The sequence below is a fragment of the Leopardus geoffroyi genome, chromosome A2 (assembly GCF_018350155.1).
Source record: "Leopardus geoffroyi isolate Oge1 chromosome A2, O.geoffroyi_Oge1_pat1.0, whole genome shotgun sequence".
Classification (NCBI taxonomy): domain Eukaryota; kingdom Metazoa; phylum Chordata; class Mammalia; order Carnivora; family Felidae; genus Leopardus; species Leopardus geoffroyi.
The window spans coordinates 156,850,918-156,876,088 of record NC_059331.1 but is presented as its reverse complement, the minus strand read 5'-3'; the positions used below and the strand labels follow the sequence as shown (position 1 = coordinate 156,876,088).

Sequence of the window (25,171 nt, the reverse complement as noted above, 5' to 3'; positions counted from 1 at the left end):
TTAAAATAAATAAATAAACAAATAAATAAATAAATAATAAATAAAATGATGTCTGTAAATGCACTTAATAAATCAATGCAACAAAAATGTAAAAAAAAAAAATAATAACACCTGCATTTAAAAAAAAAAAAAGACAGTGGGGACAGTTACCTTAGCTTCATTATAATGTTAAAACCCCCCTCTGAATATTCATCCCAAGCCCTAAGGAAAGGAGCCTACTTACCCCTGTTTGGGAGTCCCTGGCTTTGGAAATCCTTCCCTGGGGTCTCCCTATTTGTACACATAAAGATGACCCTAGTGAGGCAACTCCACCTGACATAGTCTCTGTCTATAACCCACCAAGCAGCAAACCCACTTTGGTTCATTAACCCACCAAGCAGCAAATCCACAAGATACTTGTGGCCATTACGTACTTGAAATATGCTAGTCTGAACTGAGACTCACTATAAGTACAAAATACACACCAAAATTTAAAGAGTTAGTATGATGAAAAGATCCTAAAATATCTCAAGGATTGTATTTGGATTACACGGTGAGATAACATTTCAGCATATTGGTTCAACAAAATGCTATTAAAATGAATTTCATTTGATATTTTTCAAATATGTTTTAGGAATGTGGCTATCAGGAAATTTATGTGGTTCGCACTGTACTTCCATCAGACCAGAGCTGTGGGCCTCAAAAGTGTGGCCCCTTAACCCGCAGCATCAGCATCACCCGGAAACGTGTTAGAGAGGCAGCCTCTCGGGCTGGAAACTCCAGGGGCAGGGCCCAGCAATCTGAGCTTTAACAAGACCTGTAGGTCATTCTGGTGCTCTCTGAAGTTTAAGAACCACTGCTAGAAAAATAACTCTAAAGGTAGAAGTGGGTTAATGCCACTATGTGAGTTTCCCATGGAGCAGACACGTTTTTCACAGGGCTGAGTAATGGTCCTTTGAGCATGCTTATGCCCAAGCACTCAGCGGTGCGGGAAATTCACAACCCTGGTGGATCCAAGGTTATGTCCTGGGTCCACCATCCTCCTAGCTCTCTGACATTTACTTCCCTGGGCTGCCGTGCCTTTGTCCGTAAAATGAGGGATTTGGACACGAAGATGTTTCAGTGACTTTCATCCATATGGAGCTGTAAGAATTCCATGTTGAGGATCAGAACCTGCAATGCCTTGAAAATTACCTTGAACTGCAGCATGTTTTCTGTGTGGTAGATGACACTCAGGCGGAGGAAGCTGATCGTTGCAGAAAGAGAACCAGCAGCAGTGGCTGCTCGAGTTGATTCAGGGGTCATCAGGTGGGTGAGGTCTGTGGTGATGCCCGTGGGCAGGTACTGAATGTTACTGGCAGCATAACTAGGGATGGTGTCATAGTAACAGGTAGGCACACCAGGAACAGTTGTGTCCTGAATAAGAGGAGAAATTCTCCATCAGCCTCTAACACCCACACTTCAAGGACCTAATTACCAAGGAAGTTGGTTCACACGGCCTGAGTCTCTTACACCATGCCCATTATTATGGGTTGAGTTATGCCCCCCCACCCACCCCACCAAAGATATGAAGTCCTACCCTGGTATCTGTTAGAGTGACCTTATTTGGAAATAGGGTCTTTGCAGATGATCAGGTTAAATGAGATCTTTAGAATAGGCCTAATTCAAGATGACTGGTGTCCTTATTAAAAGGGGACATTTGGACACAGACCTGCCCCCAGTGAGAATGCCATGTAAGGATGAAGGCAGAGATCAAGGGCGATGTTTTTTTATAAACCAAGGAAGACCATAGAGTGCCAGACAACCACCAGAAGCTGGGAGAGAGGCATAGGACAGAGTCTCCCTCCCTTCTCTCAGAAGGACCCATATTGGGGCGCCTGGGTGGCTCAGTCGGTTGGGCGTCCGACTTCAGCTCGGGTCGCGATCTCGCGGTTCATGAGTTCGAGCCCCGCGTCAGGCTCTGGGCTGTTGGCTCGGAGCCTGGAGCCTGCTTCTGATTCTGTGTCTCCCTCTCTCTCTGCCCCTCCCCCATTCATGCTCTGTCTCTCTCTGTCCCAAAAATAAATAAACGTTTAAAAAAAAAAAAAAAAAAGAAGGACCCATATTTACTGACATCTTGATCTCAGATTTCTAGCTCCCTGGAGTCTGAGATAACAAATTTATGTTGTTCTAAGTCACCCAGTGTGTAGTACTTTGTTATGACAGCACCAGCAAATGAATACATCCATTTAAAAATACATGCCCATTGGCTTCCTCCCCTGGGTGAACAGGGAAGTGTCAGCAGAAAGCCTGATCTGGAGACTGGAATCTCAGGCAGGGTTCCGCCCCCCACTGCCCTCACGGCCCCCATTGTGATCCTGGGGTAATCACTTATTTTCTCTGACTTTCATTCTCTGTTTTTCAAGTGATGAGAAACCGTCTTACCTTCCTGCATGGACCCTCTCATAGATGGGAAAGAATCGCTTAAAAGACTCCATACACAATGCATACCCAATGTATCATGGATGTATTAAAAATAAAAGTGGGGTTTTTAATGCTGTGGTTGGAGGAAAGAGACAGCCAGAGTGGCAATAAGTATATTTGGATTCAGGATATCTGAGGAAAACACTGGTCACCTATCACACAGAATTGGCAAAGTAATTCATCGGTTGACAGCGTGTCAGCTTCCTTCTGAAGGATGATTACGGTTCAACCCATTATCATTCGGAAAGTGTTTTCTAGGTGTCTAATTACTCATGGGGCAGTTTTTACAACTTCCCGCTCACTGTGGTGATGTGTTCCAGATCATTACCTCCCAGAGGCAGCCCCGCTTCCTGCAATGCTCCAGAGTGAGGGGGGGCTCATCAGGGTAGCAGTTGAATTTCTCCAGGTCACTGACTGGAAGTTCCCATTTAATGGAGAATTCTTGTCCAAGTACCAGTCCCTTGAGATCAGTAATCTTCACCACCTGAGGGAGGAGAAAGGAGGCTGTGGTGACAAATGAGGTGAGGTTGAGCCACCTGGATAATGTCCTTCCCTGATGATCTTCATTCAGTACCAGTTCATCCAATACCACTTTGTCATGGGATATTTGGAACATTAGCTTTTACCCTCTGGGGCTTTTGACCTCCCTGTCAGGAAAAATGGACTTGGCTTATTCCTGACCTTTCTCACCTCGTGGAGTCACTGTGGGATACTGAATGGGAAGGGCTGTACAGATCACAGGCAGGGCTGTCTTTTTCAGACTTTGCCCCCTGGGTGTGGTGTGCATACATTTCAATAATGATGGCAGTAATCACACAAACTAAAACTACACTGAGCATTTATATGGGCCAAGCACCGTGACAACCACTTTGTATGCATTATTTCTATCAATCCTAGAAGGTGATGCTATGCTGCAAATACTACGGCTACCTCCATCTTACAAGATCAAAAATGAGGTGTGGAGGGGCTTAATGCTTTCTTTGCCCAAGATCTCACAGCTAGGGGACAGTGGAGCTAAGACTGGAACCCCATCCTGCCTCATTCGAGAAACCAGGCTCGTACTGTTAGCTATATGCATTGTCAAAATGGAAGGGGGCTGCCCTAAGAAATAGTGGATTTCCTGGTGCTTGAAATACTCAACTAACAATTGGAATCTTTTGTCAGAGATTATCATGTAAGGGACTCCTTCAATAAGAGCAGAACTGGATTACCCCTTGTATTTTATTCAACTCTCATTTTCTATGATGGTATAAAATTAGCGTGTCTTTTATACCTTTATACCTCTTATACCTTTTACACCTATATCTTTGTGTCTGAAGCAAAGAGAGTCTTTAACTCAAATGGGAGGACAAATGTGTGAATACTCTCCAGGGCTAGGCCAAAGTATTGAATCATATTTTGACCACATCACATCTGGGATCAGCAGGTCTAGTTTTAAATCTGCCCAGAGAAGAACTGCCTTCTCTGCCTTCTGCAGTATTATAATGCAAAGAAAGCTCAGGAGTCCATATTGAGCATGCATATGATTCTCCTTCAGCAACTTCCCTGTGATGGCATAGATTTTGCAGTGAGCCAGTAACTGCTGAAGGTCAAAAGAGCAAGGGAGAGCAGTCTGTAAGAACCTTAGGCCGGGGCTTTCGATAAGGGCCCTGAAAGGAGGGAACAATCTTGTACCTTTGATGAAACATTGTAGGTAACATTTAAAATGGACCTGTAAGAATTCTTCAATGAAACAGTGAAATTCATAGGTTGCTTGTCCATTCCCAAGATTATGATATCTGTAAATGTGAGGTTGTTGGGGTCCGTATAGTTATTATTTATAACCTTTGCCTGTAGATGGTTCTGGAAAAAAAAAAAAAAAGAAATAACACACATCTACTTAGAAACCCGGTACATCACCAAATACCACTCAACAATTTTCTTTCTGACATCTAAGCTATGTCCTTTATCTCTGAAGTTCTTTTTTTTAAGTTTATTTACTTATTTTTGAAAGAGAAAGAACACACAGGAGGAGCAGAGAGAGAGGGAAAGAGAGGGAGAGAGACAGAGAATCCCAATCAGGCTCTGTACGGTCAGCGCAGAGCCCCAAGCAGGGCTCGAACTCAAGAACCGTGAGATCATGACCTGAGCCGAAACCAAGAGTTGGACGCTTATCCTACTGAGCCACCCAGGCTCCCCTATCTCTGGAGTTCTAATTGGTGCCTGGTGATCATCCCCAGGGAATTTGTTAACCCAGACTCTTAACAGTCTTCAATCTTTCAGTAACATTTCATGTTTGTTTGGGTTCACTGATTATTTATCGATTCTATCACTCAGGAAATACATTCTGGACATCACAGAATTTCCAAGTGACACTATGGGTACTCATAAAACAGACAAAAAGACATGATTATGCATAGAGACTTGTGGGCACACAAAGGTGAAGACATACACATACACACAAAGAGGGCCTAGATGACTCTTTCTTTTTATTTTAATGATAATAAGAGCTGAAATTTCTGAACCCTTACTGTGTGCCAGGCATGGTACTAAGCATCTCATTGAATTCTGACAGGAAGCTATGAGGCTAAAGCCACCGTGAGCCCCATTCTTCAGATGAGAAGACTGAGGCCAAGGGAAGCAGACCACCTACCCGGGGAGCCACAGTTCAAAGTGATGTAGTTGACCTCTAACCAAGGTGGGACTAAAGACTGAAGAAAAAAAACAGGGACACTTTGATGTTTAAAAAGACTAGGCAACCCACAAATGATTTTTTGCAAAGGTGTAAAAACAATGCAATGGAGAAAAGGGAGCCTTTTCAACAAATGGTGCTGGAGCAGTGGGCCATCCAGAGGCCCCAAGGAGAAACTGTACCTAAACCTCACATCTTGATAATAATCAACTCAAAGCAGGGGCACCTGGGTCGCTCAGTCTGTTGAGCATCCGACTTTGGCTCAGGTCAAGATCTCAAAATTTGTGAGTTCAAGCCCCGCGTCAGGCTCTGTGCTGACAGCTCAGAACCTGGAGCCTCCTTTGGATTCTGTGTCTCCCTCTCTCTCTGCCCCTCCCCCACTTGTGTTCTGTCTGTGTGTCTCTATCTCTCAAAAATAAATAAACATTAAAAAAATTAACTCAAGGCAGTTCACAGACTTAAAGGTAAAACTCAAATTTTTAGGGAAAAAATACAGGAGAAAATATTCAAGATCTAGGGATACAAAGAGTCCTTAGAGTGGACACCAAAAAGCATGATCCATAGGGGGATCTGGGTGGCTCAGTCAGTTAAGCGTCCAACTTCAGCCCAGGTCATGATCTCATGGGTCATGGGTTCAAGCCCTGGGTCAGGCTCTCTGCTGATAGCTCAGAGCCTGGAGCCTGCTTTGGATTCTGTGTCTTCCTCTTTCTGCCCCTCTCCTGCTCATGATCTGCCTCTCAAAAATAAATAACCATTACAAAGAAAATAAAAGAAAAAAGAAATCCCTACCCATGCACAGACTTCTAAGAGAATCCAACTAGAATTCTCATATGACCTGCTACCATCACTGCCTTTCTTCCTCTTGGTCCCCTCGGGAGAGAGATGAGGCAAGTAATGTTCTGTATCTTTCTGTATCTTTCTGTATCTTCCAACCTCTCAAAACCACCACTTAATACCTGTGCCCAAGCTTTAGGGGCTGGATAAGAGGACCATTATGGAAGAATCTCCAACAGGCCCCGTGCCCCTACCTACATCCCACACATGCTTGCACCCCACCAAGTACACATCCCCGAAGCTAGGACTCATCCTATCAGACTCAGAGGTAAGCATTTTTTTTCCAGAAAAATCCAAGTTCTTCACTGAAGTCATACTGATATTTGATAAACTTATTTATATATCTAACATAGATTAAAAACTATCATTTTAACTCTAATTTTTTCTGGGATTGTCACAAGCCCTGTCTCTGTTCCACATTGCCAAGCATCACAGCAAACCGAAAACTCAAGAAGCAATCACAGAAAAGGATGCACACTGTGTGCTCCTCAATAACAGTACTTACAGAGGCGACAGAAAAATCATACAGAATATACTTTTCATCTAAAAGAGAAAGACAGAAGGGTACCTGTTATTATAGGAAGCAGAGGAGCTGTGCGGTCACGCTTTCCTCTTCATGTGGAATACCTCTGCTTCCCCAAGTTCTTCCCATTTTTCTCAAGCCTCCAAGTTTCTTGGACCGCTTCTACCAGCACTAATTGCATCCCCCTCTGAGCTCCCATGGTACTTTGTCGTGCCATTTTGCTGGCATTTCAAACATGGTGACCTCCACTTATAGTCATCCGCATGCACACTGTATCTATCCTGCTGGACCAGGAGTTCCTCGGGGGCAATGTCTACAGCTCATCCATCTTTATATCCTCTATATACAGTGCAATAATAAATAGCCAATGAATATTAAGAAATGCTAATCGTATGCAGGGCACGGCTTTTATATAATCACAGGCCACACATAAGCTTTTGTCGGTTACCTCTATGGAAATCTTACAGTGGAAAATCACACTACACAAATTAGATACTCCACCTTGATAGTAATCAAAGCAATATTTTACAAATCTATTTACAAAACGTATTATTTGGTATTGGTAATGATACCCAGAGAAGAGAGTAATTAAACTAAACCAAATAATGTGTGTCACTTTGGGAGAGTCAATAACATACAAGTTGCTCATCTGAAGTCTATTTTAATGCATTGTGCTTGGCTAACTGAATTTTCAGAATAAACTGGTTCCAAGCTACAGAAGCAAGCACTGATGATAACAGGGTTAGTGCCATTCTGGACAGCCTACAATGACTACTTTCCACTGAGAACCCCAGGGAGGGCACCAGAGGGAAGCCTACCTTTGAATTCACCATTATCCCAGTACAGCTCTCCCTTCGCTTCTCTCTTATAGTCCAAGGCAACAATGAGTCCCAGGGGATTCTTCCGACTGTGAAAGAGCAACCCTCAATTTTCAGAGAATGAAGAAGACATAGAACTATGTTCAACCAACCCCTTTTATGCCTTAGGGACAGATGAACTCAGAGTCTATCCCAGAAATGGAGTAGATATTGACACTGTATGGAAACACAGAAGTTGGGTGTGGGTAGACAACAGAGGCTGGTAGTGAATGAGCATAACAATGGTAGAAGGAGGCCGTTCCTGCCAAAGACTGGGCTTGCAATACTACTAATAATCAGCACTTACTGGGTGCTTGCCATGTGTCAAGCATTCTTCTAAGTGCCCTATGGACAATAAACCATGTCTACTATATTTTCATTTAACCTGCATGATAACACTAAAAACTCAAACCATTGTCATCCCCAGTTGACTAGTGATAGGCAGCAACACAGAAAGTAGGTTGTCCATGGCAATACATCTAATGTGTAATAGAGCTGGAGCCTGAACCTGAACTTTCTGACTCTTGACCCTGGAAGCTATGTTGACTTCCATGTGATAACTCTTACCTCCTATTTACCTTGGATTCTCTCATGCCTAAGGGAATCTACTTGAAGACAGTTCCTGGCCATAGGGAAATCCTCACGAATGACTGTTTTGACTGTTCTTAAAATCCGATTCAGTCCCCAAGTGAAAGGCTCTAGAAACATGGAGGAGCTGAGGCTACCTTACCCACTAAATGAACATGAAGGTGCCACTTCAGGGCTGACCTTGAAAGGAGGGGAGATGGATTACTGACTGGAGAGGTTTTCCCACGATCTGTCCACATTTAGTGTCCATTTGCCTGCCCCATAACACACTCCCCTTGGAGCGTCAGAGCAGTCACACCATAGAAGAATGAGGGAGGAGCTTACCTGGCCTCTGTGGTTGTGCTGGGCTGCTGGGTGGGAAATATGAAGCCCCCACGGAGGTGAAGTCCAATCCTATCGGGTGGTAGCTGCATCTCTACCAGTTGTTTCCTCCACTGGATAGCTACTCCCTAACCAACGGAATGAGGACACAGCACGTAATGGACTGTTGGACTAGGAGGTACTGTGGAGATCATTTAGTTCAGTCACCTCATTTGCAATGAATCAGTCAGAGAAAGACAAATACTATACGATTTCACTCATATGTGGAATTTAAGAAACGAAACAGATGAACATATGGGGGGTGAGAAGAGACAGGCAAACCATAAAACAGACTCTTAACCACAGAGAACAAACTGAGGGTTGCTGGAGGGGTGTTGGATGGTGGGATGGGCTGACTGGGTGATGGGCATTGAGTAGGGTACTCGTTGGGATGAGCACTGGGTGTTATACGTAAGTGATGAATCACTAAATTCTACTCCCCAAACAATATTACACTATATATTAACTAACTGGAATTTAAATAAAAACGTGAAACAAAAAAAAAAAAAAAAAAAGGAAAGCAGAGACCCCCAAAAGCGAAGGATTGCCCAAGGCATAATTAAAGTAGATAGCAGATCTGAGACTCCAATCTGCCCTATTTCTTTATATTGTACCATGTGGTGATTCCACAACTGGGCTTTCATTCACTAGGGTATCACAGCCTCCAGCCAATTACTAGTTCTCACAGCTGCAGAGTAACCAGGTTCATAAAATGAAAATTCCTATAAACCTACCCCAGTTATGCACATTTCATAGTATGTCTAGAAAGACCTTCTTCACAGAGAAGTACTCTCTATCAACTAAAGTTAAAGCATTGCACCGTTATCCTCCCCCAAGCTCCCAGGACCGTTGCCTTAGAAATGCCCTCTGCTAGAGGCTGGTCTCTGACCCAAGCGGGGCTGCCTTACTTACTGTCTCATAGTCGTACCACACGGCATCCGGTATGTATGCCTTCACCTGGTCCACACCCTAGGGAAACCCCAACAATGATCAACATCAGCACACCCCTTACAGTTTACACAATGCCTCATATGTTTGTCTGTACCATCTTGAGAGATGGTTGGGATCATTCCATTCTACAAGTGCAAATACAGATACTTAGAAAGTTGGGCAGTTTACTGAGAGCAGAGTTGTGCCCAGAAATTAAAATGTGGATCCTGAGAAACTGAACAGAAGACCATGGGGGAGGGTAAGGAAAAAAAAAAAGTTAGAGAGGGAGGGAGGCAAACCATAAGAGACCCTTAAAAACTGAGAATAAACTGAGGGTTGACGGGGGGTGGGAGGGAGGGGAATGTGGGTGATGGGCATTGAGGAGGGCACCTGTTGGGATGAGCACTGGATGTTGTATGGAAACCAATTTGACAATAAATTTCATATTAAAAATAAATAAATAAGTTTTGCTTCAAGGCTCTGGAACTTCCCAAGAGAAGCATAGAAAGTTCTTTCACTGAGCTACTTGTGTAGTCTGATGGGTGGGAGGAGACTGAAACAGCCAAACCTCTAGAACCTTCCAGTAGGACTGCCCACTGCCCAGCATCTGCCCAGAGACGGGTCTTTGACATGAATACAGTGGTGATCTTTCATGTTTATAAAATGGCCAGCATAATCCTGATTCCTCCCCCACACTTCCCCACTCATACTTAGGAAGGGTATGTGTGGTCCTTCATATATATGGTCTCCAGGGTAACACCCTCCCCTTGTCCAGACCTCTCTCCCTCCCTGTTTCTCTCTCTCGCCTCTTCTCTTTTCCCGATCCAACCCCAAGAGCACATATCCTTTGGTCAAAGGGAAGTACAGACAGATGGCCAGCTGAAACTCCCATGGCATTTAAAGCCCCTGTCAATGCATGGCCATAGGCTTAAGAAAACAAGTTTTAATGTAATTTTACAAAATGGAAATTGTTTTGCTTGGTGACACAGTGGATCAAGAATTACTATTTTTCTAATTTCCAAACTTTCATAATCTTTCTCTCATTCATATTTGCATTGATATTTAAACACAGCTATAGACACTCAGGACTGAGCTTATCCAGCCAGAGAGCCATGAGGACAAATGTGATATTCCACACTATTGTTCAGATTATAAAGATACCTCATATAAAACAGGTGTGATGAGAAGTCCAGGCCCCCATAAGAACTGCTCATGCACCTCCCATGTAGCTGGGTCCTTGTAGAACCTAGAAAACAGAGAAGGCAGATGAAACCTCCAATACAGAACAACAGCACACTAGATGGCAACAAGATCCTGACTAACCAGGTGAGATCAGGATCTGAGAGGGACTCTTGGTGGGTCAGGAAACTCACTCATGGACAAGGGGCCTTGCCACGGTGTCTCCCCGGGTGTGAGCTCGGTAGAAAAGGGTGTAGAGATAGGGGAGTAGAGTGTAGCGGATGTTCAGATAATGTTTGGAGGAATTCACCAGCAGAGAGTGGCTGCCAAAGGCAACGGGATCCTGATCCTAGGAGAGAAGGAAGCAAATATTAGATACTTCCATTGTGTATTGAAAGTTTGCTCCCTTATGATAAGAAGCTTTCTCAGATAAAAGTAGCTATGGTGTCCACCTTGGAAGATAGCAAAGGGTTCCCCAAACTACAAGGATCTTGGTCCTGCTTCTTCATCATAGATGAAAAAACAGTATCAAAGATTAATGGTTTTACCAATGTAAACTGCAAACATGTGGCAGAGTTTAAGTTTGACAGGTGTCTTATGATCCCAGTCTATGGCAGCTGCAAGGGTGATAAAGAAGCCCATGGAGGTAACCATGAAGATAAAAGGGTTATAGAGGGTCCTGCTCCCTTCAGAGCTGATCTAATTTATTTTATATCTTGAGGTTCCTCATAGTACTTCATAGTACCAGTGGTCTCCAACGGTCCCATCTTATGAAAGGTAGTGACAGACATAATAGCACCACAGAAACTCTAACACCTTTTCTCACCTTTGTTGGTGGGTAAAAGAAAAATCAATATAAATCACAATAAAATCACTCAATATGTATATATTCCTTCCCATATACCCTTATCCCAATATTCTGCTCTTTGGGCCTATGACCCCAAATTTATCTATTTTCCTTCTGCACTTAGGGCCAACCTGTAGGATTTTCTGCAATCCTCTTTGAGGACAACTAGATTAGACAATCCAAGAAGTTTCCATCCCTTCCCTTGGAGACCTTACCACAAACTCAGGCCCATTATGATTCCTTGATAGTGGATAAAAGGCTCCAAGCTGCATCCATCTTCTGCAGAGCTCCTCTGTGACATTTTTTGTATAACCACAGATGTTGGCACCTACCTGGAGATTTAGCACACATACAAGTACAGTGGTCAGTGAGAGAGGAGACAGCAGTGATTGTATACCTATGTAGTAAGGGGACAAAATCTTTTTTATTTCCACCATTCCATGTTTAAAGGGGTTCTCTAGGCTTTCAGGGCCAGCCCCCAGCCAAATGGAAGAAAGCAGCAAATGTGCATTGTGAATCAGCTGACAAGAGGAAGACTGATTGGTGGTATATCAAGGGCTCATCCTCAATATTCAGCTCCCAATTTCATCCTTTGCTATTCTCTGATGCTTTGCTGATGGACATTTTCTGTGATGCTAATATATTTTACTCATGGTGTCTCTATCCTAATTTCAGAGAGTCCATGGATGACTACCCACTGATAAAGTTTTACCATTCATCTTCAAAAGACAGTTCATGCCACATATAAAAATGAATTTTCTTTTTTTTAATGTATGAAATTTATTGTCAAATTGGTTTCCATACAACACCCAGTGCTCATCCCAAAAGATGCCCTCTTCAATACCCATCACCTACCCTCCCCTTCCTCCCACCCCCCATCAACCCTCAGTTTGTTCTCAGTTTTTAAGAGTCTCTTATGCTTTGTCTCTCTCCCACTCTAACCTCTTTTTTTTCCTTCCTAAAAATGAATTTTCTAATACATACCACACAGAGACATATATGCTTCTTGGTTTTCAGACACCTCAAAGACTAGTAATGGAAAGAATGCCAAAGGAGAAAAAGTTAAGTTTCCTTGGTTAAGAGGAAAACTCACCATGGGGATACCAAATAGGTTGAACTCAAGGATACTAGGGATGGACCATCGGAGATCATCCCATGTGGCTGCATTGTCTCCCAACCAATGAGCAGCAAACTTGCCAGACCCAGCAAAAGTAGAACGGGATAAGATGAAGCTACTTTTGTTCAAGGGGATACCCTCCATGGCCCTGAAAAGGAACACAATCAATTGAATGTGAAGTGAGCTGTGAATGTCTAGCACTCACCTATATCCAAGGGCAGCAATGGACTTTCCAACCAAACAGAAAAAGCATCAGGGCATCATAAGCTAGGTGAGCAAACTAGTTTAGCATTGTTAAGAGCTTCTTTCCCACTTCTGAATAAGGTTTTAGACTTCATGTAAGACAGCACAAACCTCTATAGTCCAGCCCCCACCCCCCGCCCTAAGAAATGTCTCTAGACTCCTGTCCTCTTGATTATGCTTTCTTCATCTTGTTGGATCTGGTTGTGCCTCTGACCCTTCTGGTCGACAAGACACTGGAACCGTGCCTTGGGTCCTTGGCTCCGTCTTCTCCCTCCAGACAGAGATTTTCCAATGGCCCTTGTTTCCATGCTTTGCTGCCCATACATATATCATCCTGTTTAGTATAACACCCGTTCATGTTGAAATTCTGTAGCCCGTGCTGGCCTAGGAGGATAGTTTGTACACCACCTGGGCTCCAGGCACCTGGGTTCCTCAAAAGCTTCAGAACTTATAATTAGCAGTTCTCAATGTTGAGAAATCTTAATATGAGATCAGTGAGTCTCAAAAGATGACATATGATACTCTTTATAAAGTTAAATGCAATCCAAATACAAATACCTATACTAGATATACAAATATCTATACTAGATAGAAGAGAAAGCAAAGGAATTGAAAAGATGGAGTGCAGAAAGATAAAGACTTCAGGATGGAGGGGAGCATGGGGTGGGAAGAACACGTAGTTAGATGACGGCTCTTTTCCTAGCTTTTATTCTGAATACTCTTTTGCATAGGCACTTCCTTGAAATGCCTCTCCCTCCTTTCTCCTTCCCTGATAAACAGCTCACACCTTCCTTTAGGGATCTCATATTAAACAAAATTACAACTATGGGGTAGTGACACCCCGGCCACAACTGCTGTGAGCCCTTTCCTTTTGGTACATGGTCTGAGACAAGTGTGCCAGCAGGCACCGGGCAGTTCCTCACAGACCCTGTCACAGCCACCAATTCTTCCCCACTTCATATCCTGAGGACCGCCTTATGAGGAGTCTATCAATGCCAAATGACTTACAAGGGCAGAGGGGAGAAAATTCTGAAAAAGAAGATGGGTTTAGAAGAGTGAGCCCTCTATTTGTACAATTTAACAAGTGATAAAGGTAACATAAAGGAGAAAACTCACTCTTCCACCCTTACCCTCATGTCTACTTGGCTCTCGATGAGCAGGTACTTTGCCTTTATTACCACTGACTAGGGAGTTTATTGTATGCTGCAGTCATGGATCATAAAAGAAACACCTTCAGGTTGTACAGAGTAAAACTGAAACAGGGATAAGGTTATCTGAGGTTACAGGTTTATCTACAGGCCAACCTTCATGGTACCACAGATTAAATAAGTCTGTTTTCAAGCCCAGAGGGACAATCTTATTCAGAGATCCTCAAGTCTCTCCTTTCTATCCCTCAGGTTTTGTCTGCTTATCATCCAGTCCTGATCTCTGAGGGGATCTGATCTTTCTACTTTCAGCTTAGAGGGAGGAGAAGTTCATTCTTGGGGTAGACCAGTAATCACTGCCCCCAAACAATACTTCCAGGAAGGCTGAGCCAAATAGCCATCAGATCTATGACTTAAATTTTCCTGATGCTCAGATTCCACTGAACAAACATCTTATTTGTTTTTCTACCACTCTGCCTCATATCCAAAGGCCAAGTTCCACTTATTTCCAGGGACTTAGGTCACTCTGTCTGACCCAGAGAACTTAGAAAGGCACTTACTACCTTCTCCATCACAGTTACCTTTTAACTATTAATCATAGCTATTAGAATCTATGAACCAAGCCCATCATGATCTTACAGAACTTTTATTACATGGAGACACCAGCCATAAAGCAATTTGCAACTCTCTTTCCCTCTTCCTGCCCATTCTTTCTTACCCTGATCACTTAGCCACTCTCCCACCCACTTTCCATTCTTAGAAGCGTCTACGGGTTGAAATAGATCAGAACTAAAAGAAACTCTGGCCAACATCAGTCCCAGCCTCCCGTTCCCAAGATGAGGAACCTGAGCCTTATTCATCTAATTTATTTCCCAGGAAAGGTAGAGTGAGGGAGACAGAGGTCAGAGAGAGAAGATAACAAAATTAGAAATGTGTCCTTTTTCCTGAAGCTTTTCTTTTATTGCGATCAAAACTTTGGCGTTTATTGGACAAGGACTCTCTCTCACCTGGACAATCCAGCATAATTCAAAGTCTGGAGGGCACAATGGAGCAGGAAAACAAGTGGTGTAGTCTAACTCACCTCTCTCACCAGGTCCCCTGTGGAGCCCTTCCTGACTTCTCTCCCTCAGACCAGCAGCTATTCAACACACATCTTTAGTATACACTATTCCTCAGGCTAAGGATATAGGCATGGCTTTTCCCTCAAGAAACTTACAGTCCAGCAAGCAAGAAAAAATGGGTTATCTAAAAGTTATAAGATTTTGCACATTAAGCTTACTGCAATACAAACAAAAGTAGCACAAAAAAAGGGAGATAGTCTTTCTAGAACCGACAGGCAGGTTTCCAGAATGAACATCTGAAGAGAGGCTTTATCTAAAAGTTATAATACAAGATTTTTGCACATTAAGCTTACTGCAATACAAACAAAGGTAGCACAAAAAAAGGGAAATAGTCTTTTTCTAGAGCTGACAGGCAGGTTTCCAGAATGAACATCTGAAGAGAGGCTTTAAAGATAAGCATATGTTTGCAGACAGGAGAATGGAGAGGGAGACTGGGGCAGGCAGTGGGGAGAGTAGCTAGAAGTATTGCATGCAGCATTGCCAGGTAAACACGGGACACTCAGGTCAACTTGAATTTCATTTAAACGATGGATAATTTTTAGTGTAAGTATGTCCAGTACAATTTTAACTTGGTCCTATATCTTTATTTGCCAATTCAGGAAACCTTAGTGTGTTAACCACAGCAACATTGGGTAATAGGACCTCAGCAAGGGATGGCTTCCAGATGAATGCTCTAAATACCTTACACCTTACTGCCTACTAGTATCTGATGAAGTCCCTTAGTCACAAGCCAAACAAAACTAATCTCCCACAGAAACCAAGGGGCTATAGGAAAAGAGCTCTTTAGTAGCCTATAAGATCTGAGTTTCTGTGTCCTTATCAGCACAAAAATATTTGAAAAACATACTTCTGGAAGATTCTGAAAGCCCTCTGCCTCCTAACTCCCCCAAGCTGGAATTAGGGGGAAAACCAAGTACTTACAAGTGTGTAGCTTTTGCCATGGAGTAGCCATACAAGCTGTGGACATCATAGTGAAGGCCCTGATGAAATTCTGCATCCATGCAGAGGGTTCTTGCAGAAAGGAAGCCGTCCAGAACTCCTGTGGGGAAATATCCATTAGCGAGGCACTTCCTTGTCAATGGGCTCTAACAAAATATCCACCCAATTGTTTGCTTCCTCCTTGTTCTATCTTCCTACCCAGTCTCCGCCTAACGGAATCCTTTCCAGATTTTAAATTCTACCCTAAATGCTGCTTCCTACACGGATCTACACTAAGCCCCTGAGATAGATCATTAAAATTAACGTGCACGCCCACTGAGGTCACAAAAAAATGGTGCTGGATGGAGTAACTGAGGAACAAGCTCATTGCCACAGGAAGTTGGTCTGAGATTAAATACAACTAAGACACACACATTTCTCTACATATATTTGATCAAGAGGAACTGAATGTGTTAGGAACAGACATGAGGGACAGTGGAAAGGAAAATGCTTTCACTCTTCCATTATAGGCACTCATATGCTGGGTAGGCTTTTTAAAGAAATGAGAGATGACGTTTGGGTGGTTTCACAAATGAGAACTCAGATCCTGCCTCTAGAATCACCATTGCGACTGTATTTTCCCTAAAATGCTCAAAAGTTTCTGCTTTGTAGCCTAGGATCTCGTTCTTCCCTTATTTTTTCTCTGGTAGACCAGTAACTGAGACATAGCAGCCCTCCTTCGTGAAGCCCTGTTGTGGACATAGGGCTGCAGTATGAAGTACAAGTCCAGAAAGCAGTGGGACCAGGAAACCGTGAGGTTGAATTTTCTCCACAAGCCCAACAGAATCCCACCAGGTCAACTTAACCAGAAATTAAGCTGAATTCCAAAACATAATGAAATGTGTATTTTTGGCACAGCTCAGCCTGTGGAATGGGACTCACAACCACTTCCATGATAAGAAAAGACACTCCAGGGGCGCCCAGGTGGTTCAGTCCCTTGAGGGGCTGACTTTGGCTGAGAGCATGATCTCGAGGTTCGTGAGGTCGAGCCCCAGCCTGTTTTGGATCCTCTGGCCCCCTGTCCCTCTGCACCTCCCGTGCTCCTGCTCGCGCTCTCTCTCTCTCTCAAAAATAAATAAATATTAGAAACAAAAAAAGAAAAGATGCCACAACTGTCTAAAGGTCAAAGGTAAATATCTCAGTCTTTATCATGCTAGTTTGTGCTCTCCAAACCTGAAAAGGTGAGAAGCAGAGCAGCTCTGGGGCAGAGGCTAGTCACAGGTAGGAAGACACAATGCTGTGAGGTAGGGAGTGAGGTGTTTGCCAGAAGCAGGCAGAACAGGATGACATTGCAGTTTTTTTCATAGAACAAAACAAAACAAAACTACGACAACACAACAACTTAGTTCTGGCTAAGAAGAATATTAAGAGATTAAAAGGGAAACATAATAAACTGATCCACAGTGGGGAAAAAATGGGAACAAAGACTGAGCAGAGACAAATAAAGAGTAAACAGGGCAAGCAAATAGATTTTGCAAGAAGTTAAGTGATCTGAAGACAAGATTTCTCCCAAAAAAGTTCTCCACTCTTTCAGTGACCAGAAAGGGCTTAAGAAACAGGTAAACCTTAGTCCAGGGTACAGGGAAAGTGGACAAACCAGAATAAACTGGCAGAGACTGGCCAGATGTTCACCAAGCCTGTGTTCTCTTCCTGGGAGAGGAAGGTTGTATTTCACACTTTGGCTCCAGGGTAAACTGAGAATATGTGATTGGCTTTCTGAGCAAAGAAATGTGAGCCAATTGAACACACCTCACTTCAAGGCCAATAAAACTCCCTCTACCTCCACCGTCTCTCTCCTTCACCCAGGAAGCCAGAAACAAGGGACTCTGAGGTGGGAGCACCACTCAATGGAAGTAACTAGATCCCTGAGTCACTGCTTGACTGACAGCCACACATCTCATGGTGGAGTATTATATGAGCAAAAAATAAATGTTTATTGTGTTAATCCACTTAGATGCTGGGGCTTACTTGTTTCCACAGCACAATCTATTCGATGCTGTTACACACACACACACACACACACACACACACAATTTCAAAATCAGGAATGGAAAATTTGACTAGAAATGAGACTTAAAAATAAGAGAGACTTGGGTGGTTCAGTTGGTTACACGTCCGACTTCGGCTCAGGTCGTGATCTCATGGTTCCGTGGGTTTGAGCCCTGCCTCGGGCTCTGTGCTGATGGCTCAGAGCCTGGAGCCTGCTTCGGATTCTGTGTGTGTGTGTGTCTCTCTCTGTCCCTCCTTCAGTCTCTCTTTCTTTCTCTCTCAAAAATAAATAAACATTAAAAAAATTTTTTTAATTAATAAAAATTAAGAGAGACCTAATTGGGACCATTGATGCTTCCAATTATGGCTAATGAGTGGAAAAAAAATTAACAAAATTGCAGCTTTACTTCAATGGAAGGTAGTTTGGACTTGAGGTTTTCTGAAGAACCCCAAAGGGGCTGGGAGAACACAGAACCCCATGGGGGAGGCATGTCTCCATCACACACTCGCCCTGGGGTTCGGTTCCTGCAGCAAGAAAAGGTGGCCAGAGACCAATGTGGTGGCAGGGCCTCCAGCAGAGAAGCAGCCCACCTGGCTGCAGGCCGCGTGCTCCAGGACAGTGGGACTGAGCTCTGCCACAACCAGTGCTGCTGAGGCTGCTTTCAACAAGCCTTGTGACAACTTACTGGGAGTGAAAGGAGGAACGTTCAAGTGGTTTGACTCACACCCACGATTGGACCCGTGGTGAAAGCTGGATACTTCATCCATTTCCTGCAAAGACACAAAAGCCACACAAGGGAAAGGGTTACCTAGAGTTGGGTTGGTTGTCTGGGAATGTCACCTGAACTAGGAGCCCGTCTGGGGTCTCTTACCAACTGACTTTGGGGTCTTGAGTAATCTTCCTAAATTTTCTTGACCTCTGTTTCATCCTTTGGATTAGATTGTGCCTAAACTGCCCTCCAACTCTCAGTGGTATCAGGCACGTTTTACTTTTTATACATTGAGTTCAATTAGTTAATTAGGAAATACCATCCCAAAGGCTGATTTTTACCCATAAATGTTATTGTTGCTGTTGCTGTTATTATTTCAGTGATGTGTTAAAAAAAAAATAATGCTTGGGGCACCTGGGTGGCTCAGTCAGTTAAGTGTTCGACTTCAGATCAGGTAACGATCTCGGAGTTTGTGAGTTCAAGGCCCGCGTCGGGCTCTGTACTGACAGCTCAGAGCCTGGAGCCTGCTTTGGATTCTGTGTCTCCTTCTCTCTCTACCCTACCCCCTGTTCATGCTTTGTCTCTCTCTCTCTCAAAAATAAATAAACACTAAAAAAATTGTTTTTAAAAAAAGCCTACGATAGAGAAATGTTTCTATTTTACAATTTCCCCTTTTATTCCACTCAGTGAGGGACATGAAGATATAATTGAGATCAAATCTATTTCTTCAAAATGGATTAAAAAATTAAAACATAGGTGATGCCTAATCCTGTTAACAGAGATAACTTCCCAATTTTCAAAGAAATATCTCCACCTGCTATCCCCACTTAAAAATAAAGTGGATTCATTAAATCATTCTCTAATTAACTTTAAATTTTAATGAAGCAGTGCAACAAATAATACCAATTATAGCCTCTAATAAACCAGTATTTTTAGATTGAAAGACAGTTAATGGAGGAAAAAGCTGAGACCACGAGAAAGCAAAAGACTTTCTCACAAAAGACATAATCAGTTGGTGGCATATCCAGAATTAAAATCCAGGGTTTTGAGGGGTCTATTTCACTGCATAGAAGCTCAGCATTAAGTAAAAGGATTTTTTTTTTGACATTCATTTATTTATGAGAAACAGAGACAGAGCACAAACTGGGGAGGGGCAGAGAGAGAGGGAAACACAGAATCTAAAATAGGCTCCAGGCTCTGAACCGTCAGCACAGAGCCTGATGTGGGACTCGAACCCACAAACCATGAGATCGTGACCTGAGCCGAAGTCCCACGTGTAACCAACTAAGCCACCCAGGCACCCCTAAGCACTAAGGCAAGAAGACTATTTTATTACAGACCAGGGTCAAAACTCATTCTCAAATCTTGGAACATCCATTTCCAAAAGAAGTTTGATCCGGGAATAACAACTTACAATCCACACTCCATCAAACTCGAGAGTTTTATGAAATTCACTGATCTGCTCTCTCCACCACTCAATACAAACTGGATTGCTAAAATCAGGAAAGACCGTCAATCCGGGATATCCCTAGAGAACAAAGAAGGCACCACAGTTGGTGTGGCTGGTGGGTGACTTACACACTGATGGCAGGCTATTGCTTCTTCTGTTAGGAGCCCCATGCATCTTATCATTTCAGAATCAAAATGCCCCCCAAAACTAAATAGTAAAATAGATGCAAGGAACCCAAAAGAAGTAAAAAGAGAAGGAACAATTGCTGATCACAGAACTGAGACGTTATCAGATGTCTTTTTTCTATGAAAACACAAAAGTAACATTTCATCATGTCAGACCAGATGGAAGAACTATTTAAAATTCTCACACGTCTAACTAGATAATATTTCAGGAGCGAATGATTGGATTCATTTAGTGTGTTAATTAAAGAGCATTTAAACCCGTGTGGAATAACAAAGTTTATAAAGAATATGTTGATTTTGGTATATAAACAATCTGTTTTAAATGGCGAAATGAATTTAAAGAGGGCACTTGTGATGAGCATTGAGTGCTGTATGTAAGTGACGAATCACTGAATTCTGCTGAAACCAATATTGCACTCTATGTTAACAACTTTAAATTAAAAAAAAAACTTACTGAAAAATAAATAAATAAATAAATAAACAAACAAAATGGTGAAATGAATTTTGTGCTTCTTATTCAGTTCCAATATCTCTTATCCTCTCTTCTCTTCCTATCTATTCCTATCAATGTAGCTTTCAACATTTTCCAGAAATAGCACAAAGATAAAACTTATAGCCAAATTATTGAAAATCCTGAACTGATAGGATACAAGATTTTGTGCTTACATTCTTATTAATTTTCTCAACGAATTTATAGGTTATGATTTAGGATGATGTTCAGGCAATATAATGAATATATAGTCATATATGTAATGAAAACATATTATATATATGAATATATATAATATATTATATATTAATATATAATGAATATATATCATATATGAATATATAATGAATAAATATTATATATTATATGTATATATTTATATTATAAATATTATAAAAATATAAATATATAATGTAAAAAACACATACATAAAATTCTGAGACTTCTTAAACCTCAAGATGAGAGCTTAAAATTCTCAATTTAAATGGATTGAACTATTTGATAGGGCACCAAAGAGTGAATAGGTGATAGGGCACAAACAATAACCAGAGGTAATTTTGGACCTCAGGAAATAGGCAGTGTGGTAAAGAAGTCACCTACAGCAACACTCTATCTAGAGCAGACCCAGCAAGCTTCATTCTAACCAAATGCCTTTATAATAAACCTCCACCCACTAATTACATGCAACTTACTAATTGTATACCACTCAAATATGAGTCCTACTGAAATGACTCACAGGTCTGGATAACCTACTTTTTAGATGAAAAAAATCATGTTTATGTGACCATGGCCTCTGATTTTGTACTTACAGATGACTATCGGTCTACCTGATATTTTAGAAATTTTCTTCAAACAAAACCAAGCAAAGCATTGGCTTGGGGAAGGAAGGGAACTTCTCTACTATTTCCTGGAAGGTTCGACCCAAGGAAAAAGAAAACACATAGAATTAAGTATTGTAAACAAAGTCAATGATAGGAATTCAGTGAGCAGTTATGTAAGGGGCATTGATAACCCTGAAAAGGAGTTTTGAAAAGTAAACTGCCCAGGAGCAACACAATTTGCAGTCACATAAACTTTCAGATTAAGTATGTTTTAGGAAACCTCACATAATCCAATTATCTAGGGCTGAGTCTGTAAGTAACTGGAATAAAAAGTTGCCTACATGATTTGATTTCAAGTACTCTGAAAAGAGGCTTCTAATCAGCCTACTCCAATGCCTAAAACTGCTACCTTGGAACAAAGGCTAGGCTCTACCTATAAGTCTCATGGAAAACAAAAGTACATTAGGTTGCACATTAGCCTATGAGCATATTGCTGCATTATTATAGCTGAATGTCTTGGGAAAGACAAGGAAATTGGGGTGCAGGAGGAGTTTAAGAATAAATGAATTTTCTTCTAATAATACATTGCTTCTCAAATATCTATAGTCTAGGAATTCAGGGGCTAGCTTTTTAGAGACTAGATATTAGTTTTCCCACCACAAAAGAAGAAATGATAATTATGTGAAGTGGTAGAAATGGTATTTTCACAATGACAATCATACTGCAATATAGAAACGTATCAGATCAACACGTCGTACACCTCAAATTTACACAATGTCATATGTGAAATATATTTCAATTTTTTTAAATCCCCCAGAATTTTAATTATTTTACTATGACATCTATTGGTCTAAAACTAATATTAAAGGAAGCCTCTAAAGCCATGAAAATAGTAATGATACTGCCTTCTACTCACTCTCATAACAAAAGTACCGACTTCCCCAGATGACTGTAAGTTAGTGATTTTCTTGCAAAATTACCTGTCCAATGGCAAATTCATTGTCCTGCCAGATCCATACTCTCTTCCTACTTCCAGTCTTATAGGGCTGGTAGTTAGAGTTATTTAATATTCCAGGATGCTAATAAATAAATATGATAACAATTATTTTTGTAAATTTCTTTTACACTTTGAAAGGCAAAATGAGGCAACAGATTTGTTTGAACATACCATAATGATTACATATTTCATTCCTTGGCCATGCAAGTCTTTGGCAAAATCTTCGAGACGAGGGAAAGCCTCTTTATCAATCGTGAAATCCTTTCCCCCTTCCATGTAGTCTATGTCAGAGTACTGGACGTCCTGAAAGATCCAACCCGCCGGTTAGAAAATATCACTGTGCTCACGGAAGGTATCATAGCGCTGGTACTTGCTCACTAAAGCTGAAGCTGTGTTTCTCGGTGATCCTCAAACTCCCAGGACTTGGCTACCTCCTAGAAGTATATAAGCCCCTTCTGAAAGATGCAGGTGCTTTTTGTTGTAGTTTTGTCTCTCTCTCTCCTCACAGGTGCATGTTATAAGGGAGGAACTTGGGAGGGAACTTGATGGTAGGGACTGTGTCTTGTTCATCTCTGTAACTCGAGAGCTTGGATGCTTGATGTAAAACAGGTGTGCTTCAAATGTCTGTTTGGGTAAGTATATTCATAATGTTATAACACTGTGCAAACGTGGAGCCTAAACATTAAGCTAGAATATATCAGAAGAGGAGAAAACAGTCATCTTGTTCTATAAAACTGCTAGAGTAATAACTCCCAAAGATCAATGACAGAGGGCAGAGCTTTAATTGACCAAACTCTCAGACACACATTATTTTAGGGTTTGCCTATCAATCTGAGATGGGCAGGTGTTATTCTCAGGGAGGAGACTGAAATGCAAAGGGGTTGAGTGACATTTGCCCAGGTCGTATTCACGGGTGGGTGGGGTCCACTGGGGCTTTTGTGATAGGCCCCAAAGGTGACTCCAGCTGCTCTTTTTTTCCAATCTGCCACAACTTCAAAGACACCCGAAGGTCTTTTAAGTAAGTGTTTCTCATGTGTATTAGAAGGCTCTGGCTTGCAGGCCTGAAGGAAATGTGGCTTGTGGCCTATTGCCACTGTGGCACATCTGTTCTAACACAGGGCAGTCAGCTAGTACCCAGGTGTCCTCGGGAACCACGTGGTGGGAAAGATCCAATCCATGGAAGAGAAGCTCATTTGTTTCTGAATGAGCAACACCTCAGAAAAGCCTTTCCCATCAGAGGTACGGGGATAGATTGAAACCAACACCCCTTGTAGTCAAAAGCACTATTTTTGAATCCTGGTCCTGCCATTTAGCTAGCTGGAGTGGCCTTGGAAAAGTTATGAACTGTGCAGTGAGTCTCCATTACCTTATGTACCAAATACCAATAAACGAGGGTTAACCATGATTGTGAAAGCACCTTATAAAATCATAATGACGTGTTGAGACCTGGCCTGATTCCTCCTGGAATTGAATGCTTGCAGACAGCATATTTGGGAGCATTAAAATGAAACATATAATCAGTTACTCCAAAACAACACAGTGGTCATGTTTTCTCACAGGAAAAATTCATCTCTCTGCCTGCTCCCCTTTCTGCCCTGAGAGGGGATTGAAAAGTCCTGAGATCAGGCCAAAGTCAAATATATCCTAGCCAAATTGGATCCTAGTCAAACATATGCTTGCAACACAGTTCCAAAGATCTAGCCCAACATAAATTGTTTTGATAACCTCACTAATAACGTTATGTATCTCCTGGATGAATTTGTCAAATATTATACACTTAATAATTATCTATTTACTGGTGGACATTGAACATCATAAACAGAGCTTTGGAACAACAGAGCTTTTGATATCAGAGTCTGCTAGATCTTAAAGGAGTGTGCAAGGTCACTATGAGATACTTATTCTAAGTGATTTTTATAGCCATCAGCTCTTATTAGCCATATCACCCCAGATGTTGCTTTCTTTTATAAAATAACAGCTAACTTTGTCAACAGTTCATCTTCTGTGCTGCCTGTCTTCCATAAAGTGTAAGGCAATCCTATCAGTCCACCGAAGTCAGCCTTACATTCTCATTTTATAAAGGGGGAAACCAGGACTCAGAGATGTTCATTAACTAGCCCAACACTGACAGAACTAGGAAGAAGTAAAGTAAAATTCAAAACCATACCCATCTGACTCCATAAACCAAGCTCTTTTGATGATGGTATAGGTAATTTAGCATGCAAATTTCTGACAGTAGATGTCCCTATCTATGTATCTATCTATCCAACTTTCCATCTATCTCTTTGTATATGTTCTTAATAAACTGAATTAGATGCAAACACTAAAAGATAGGAAATGCTGTCTTACACTGATAAGAGAAGTTCCAACTTACATATGGGATCCCAGCTCCACGATTTCGGTCCACAACCTTCCTCAATCCATTGATGCCGCCATAGTTCCTGCGACTAAGCTGGAACCCAAGACTCCAGTAGGGAGGCAAGAATGGTCGTCCAATGAGCTGAAAAAATAGATACAGGCCCGGCTAAGCATTTAAAAAATTACTGTTTTGAGGACCATGTCTGACACAGAAAACACTGTTTCCATTTCACCTTCTATAAAGCCTCCAGATCTAAAAATGTCAGAGTCAAGAGAAATCTCCTAAGGTAATTTGCAAAATTCTACAACTCACATCTTTCTTTCCTAAGTACCTAA

At 41.9% G+C, this 25,171-nt stretch overlaps 1 protein-coding gene across 6 annotated transcripts in view; it reads right to left on the bottom strand.

Moving 5' to 3' along the window:
* LOC123606991 (probable maltase-glucoamylase 2) overlaps nt 1–25,171 on the bottom strand; it is an 86,141-nt gene that overhangs the window by 37,051 nt on the left and 23,919 nt on the right. For all 6 annotated transcript variants that reach the window (XR_006716599.1, XM_045495938.1, XM_045495939.1 and 3 more), the window contains exons 10-26: nt 24,852–24,977; nt 22,649–22,780; nt 22,461–22,559; nt 19,949–20,062; nt 18,511–18,595; nt 15,779–15,896; nt 12,325–12,496; nt 11,447–11,563; nt 10,579–10,733; nt 10,367–10,451; nt 9,188–9,244; nt 8,240–8,364; nt 7,289–7,377; nt 6,453–6,490; nt 4,117–4,284; nt 2,771–2,926; nt 1,174–1,395 (exon numbers count right to left, since the gene is read on the bottom strand). Coding sequence is in view for 5 of the 6 variants with exons in the window: in XM_045495938.1 (XP_045351894.1) it covers nt 1,174–1,395; nt 2,771–2,926; nt 4,117–4,284; nt 6,453–6,490; nt 7,289–7,377; nt 8,240–8,364; nt 9,188–9,244; nt 10,367–10,451; nt 10,579–10,733; nt 11,447–11,563; nt 12,325–12,496; nt 15,779–15,896; nt 18,511–18,595; nt 19,949–20,062; nt 22,461–22,559; nt 22,649–22,780; nt 24,852–24,977 (2,058 nt within the window). In the remaining variant the exon portion in view is untranslated. The remainder of the gene's footprint in view (nt 1–1,173; nt 1,396–2,770; nt 2,927–4,116; nt 4,285–6,452; nt 6,491–7,288; nt 7,378–8,239; nt 8,365–9,187; nt 9,245–10,366; nt 10,452–10,578; nt 10,734–11,446; nt 11,564–12,324; nt 12,497–15,778; nt 15,897–18,510; nt 18,596–19,948; nt 20,063–22,460; nt 22,560–22,648; nt 22,781–24,851; nt 24,978–25,171) is intronic.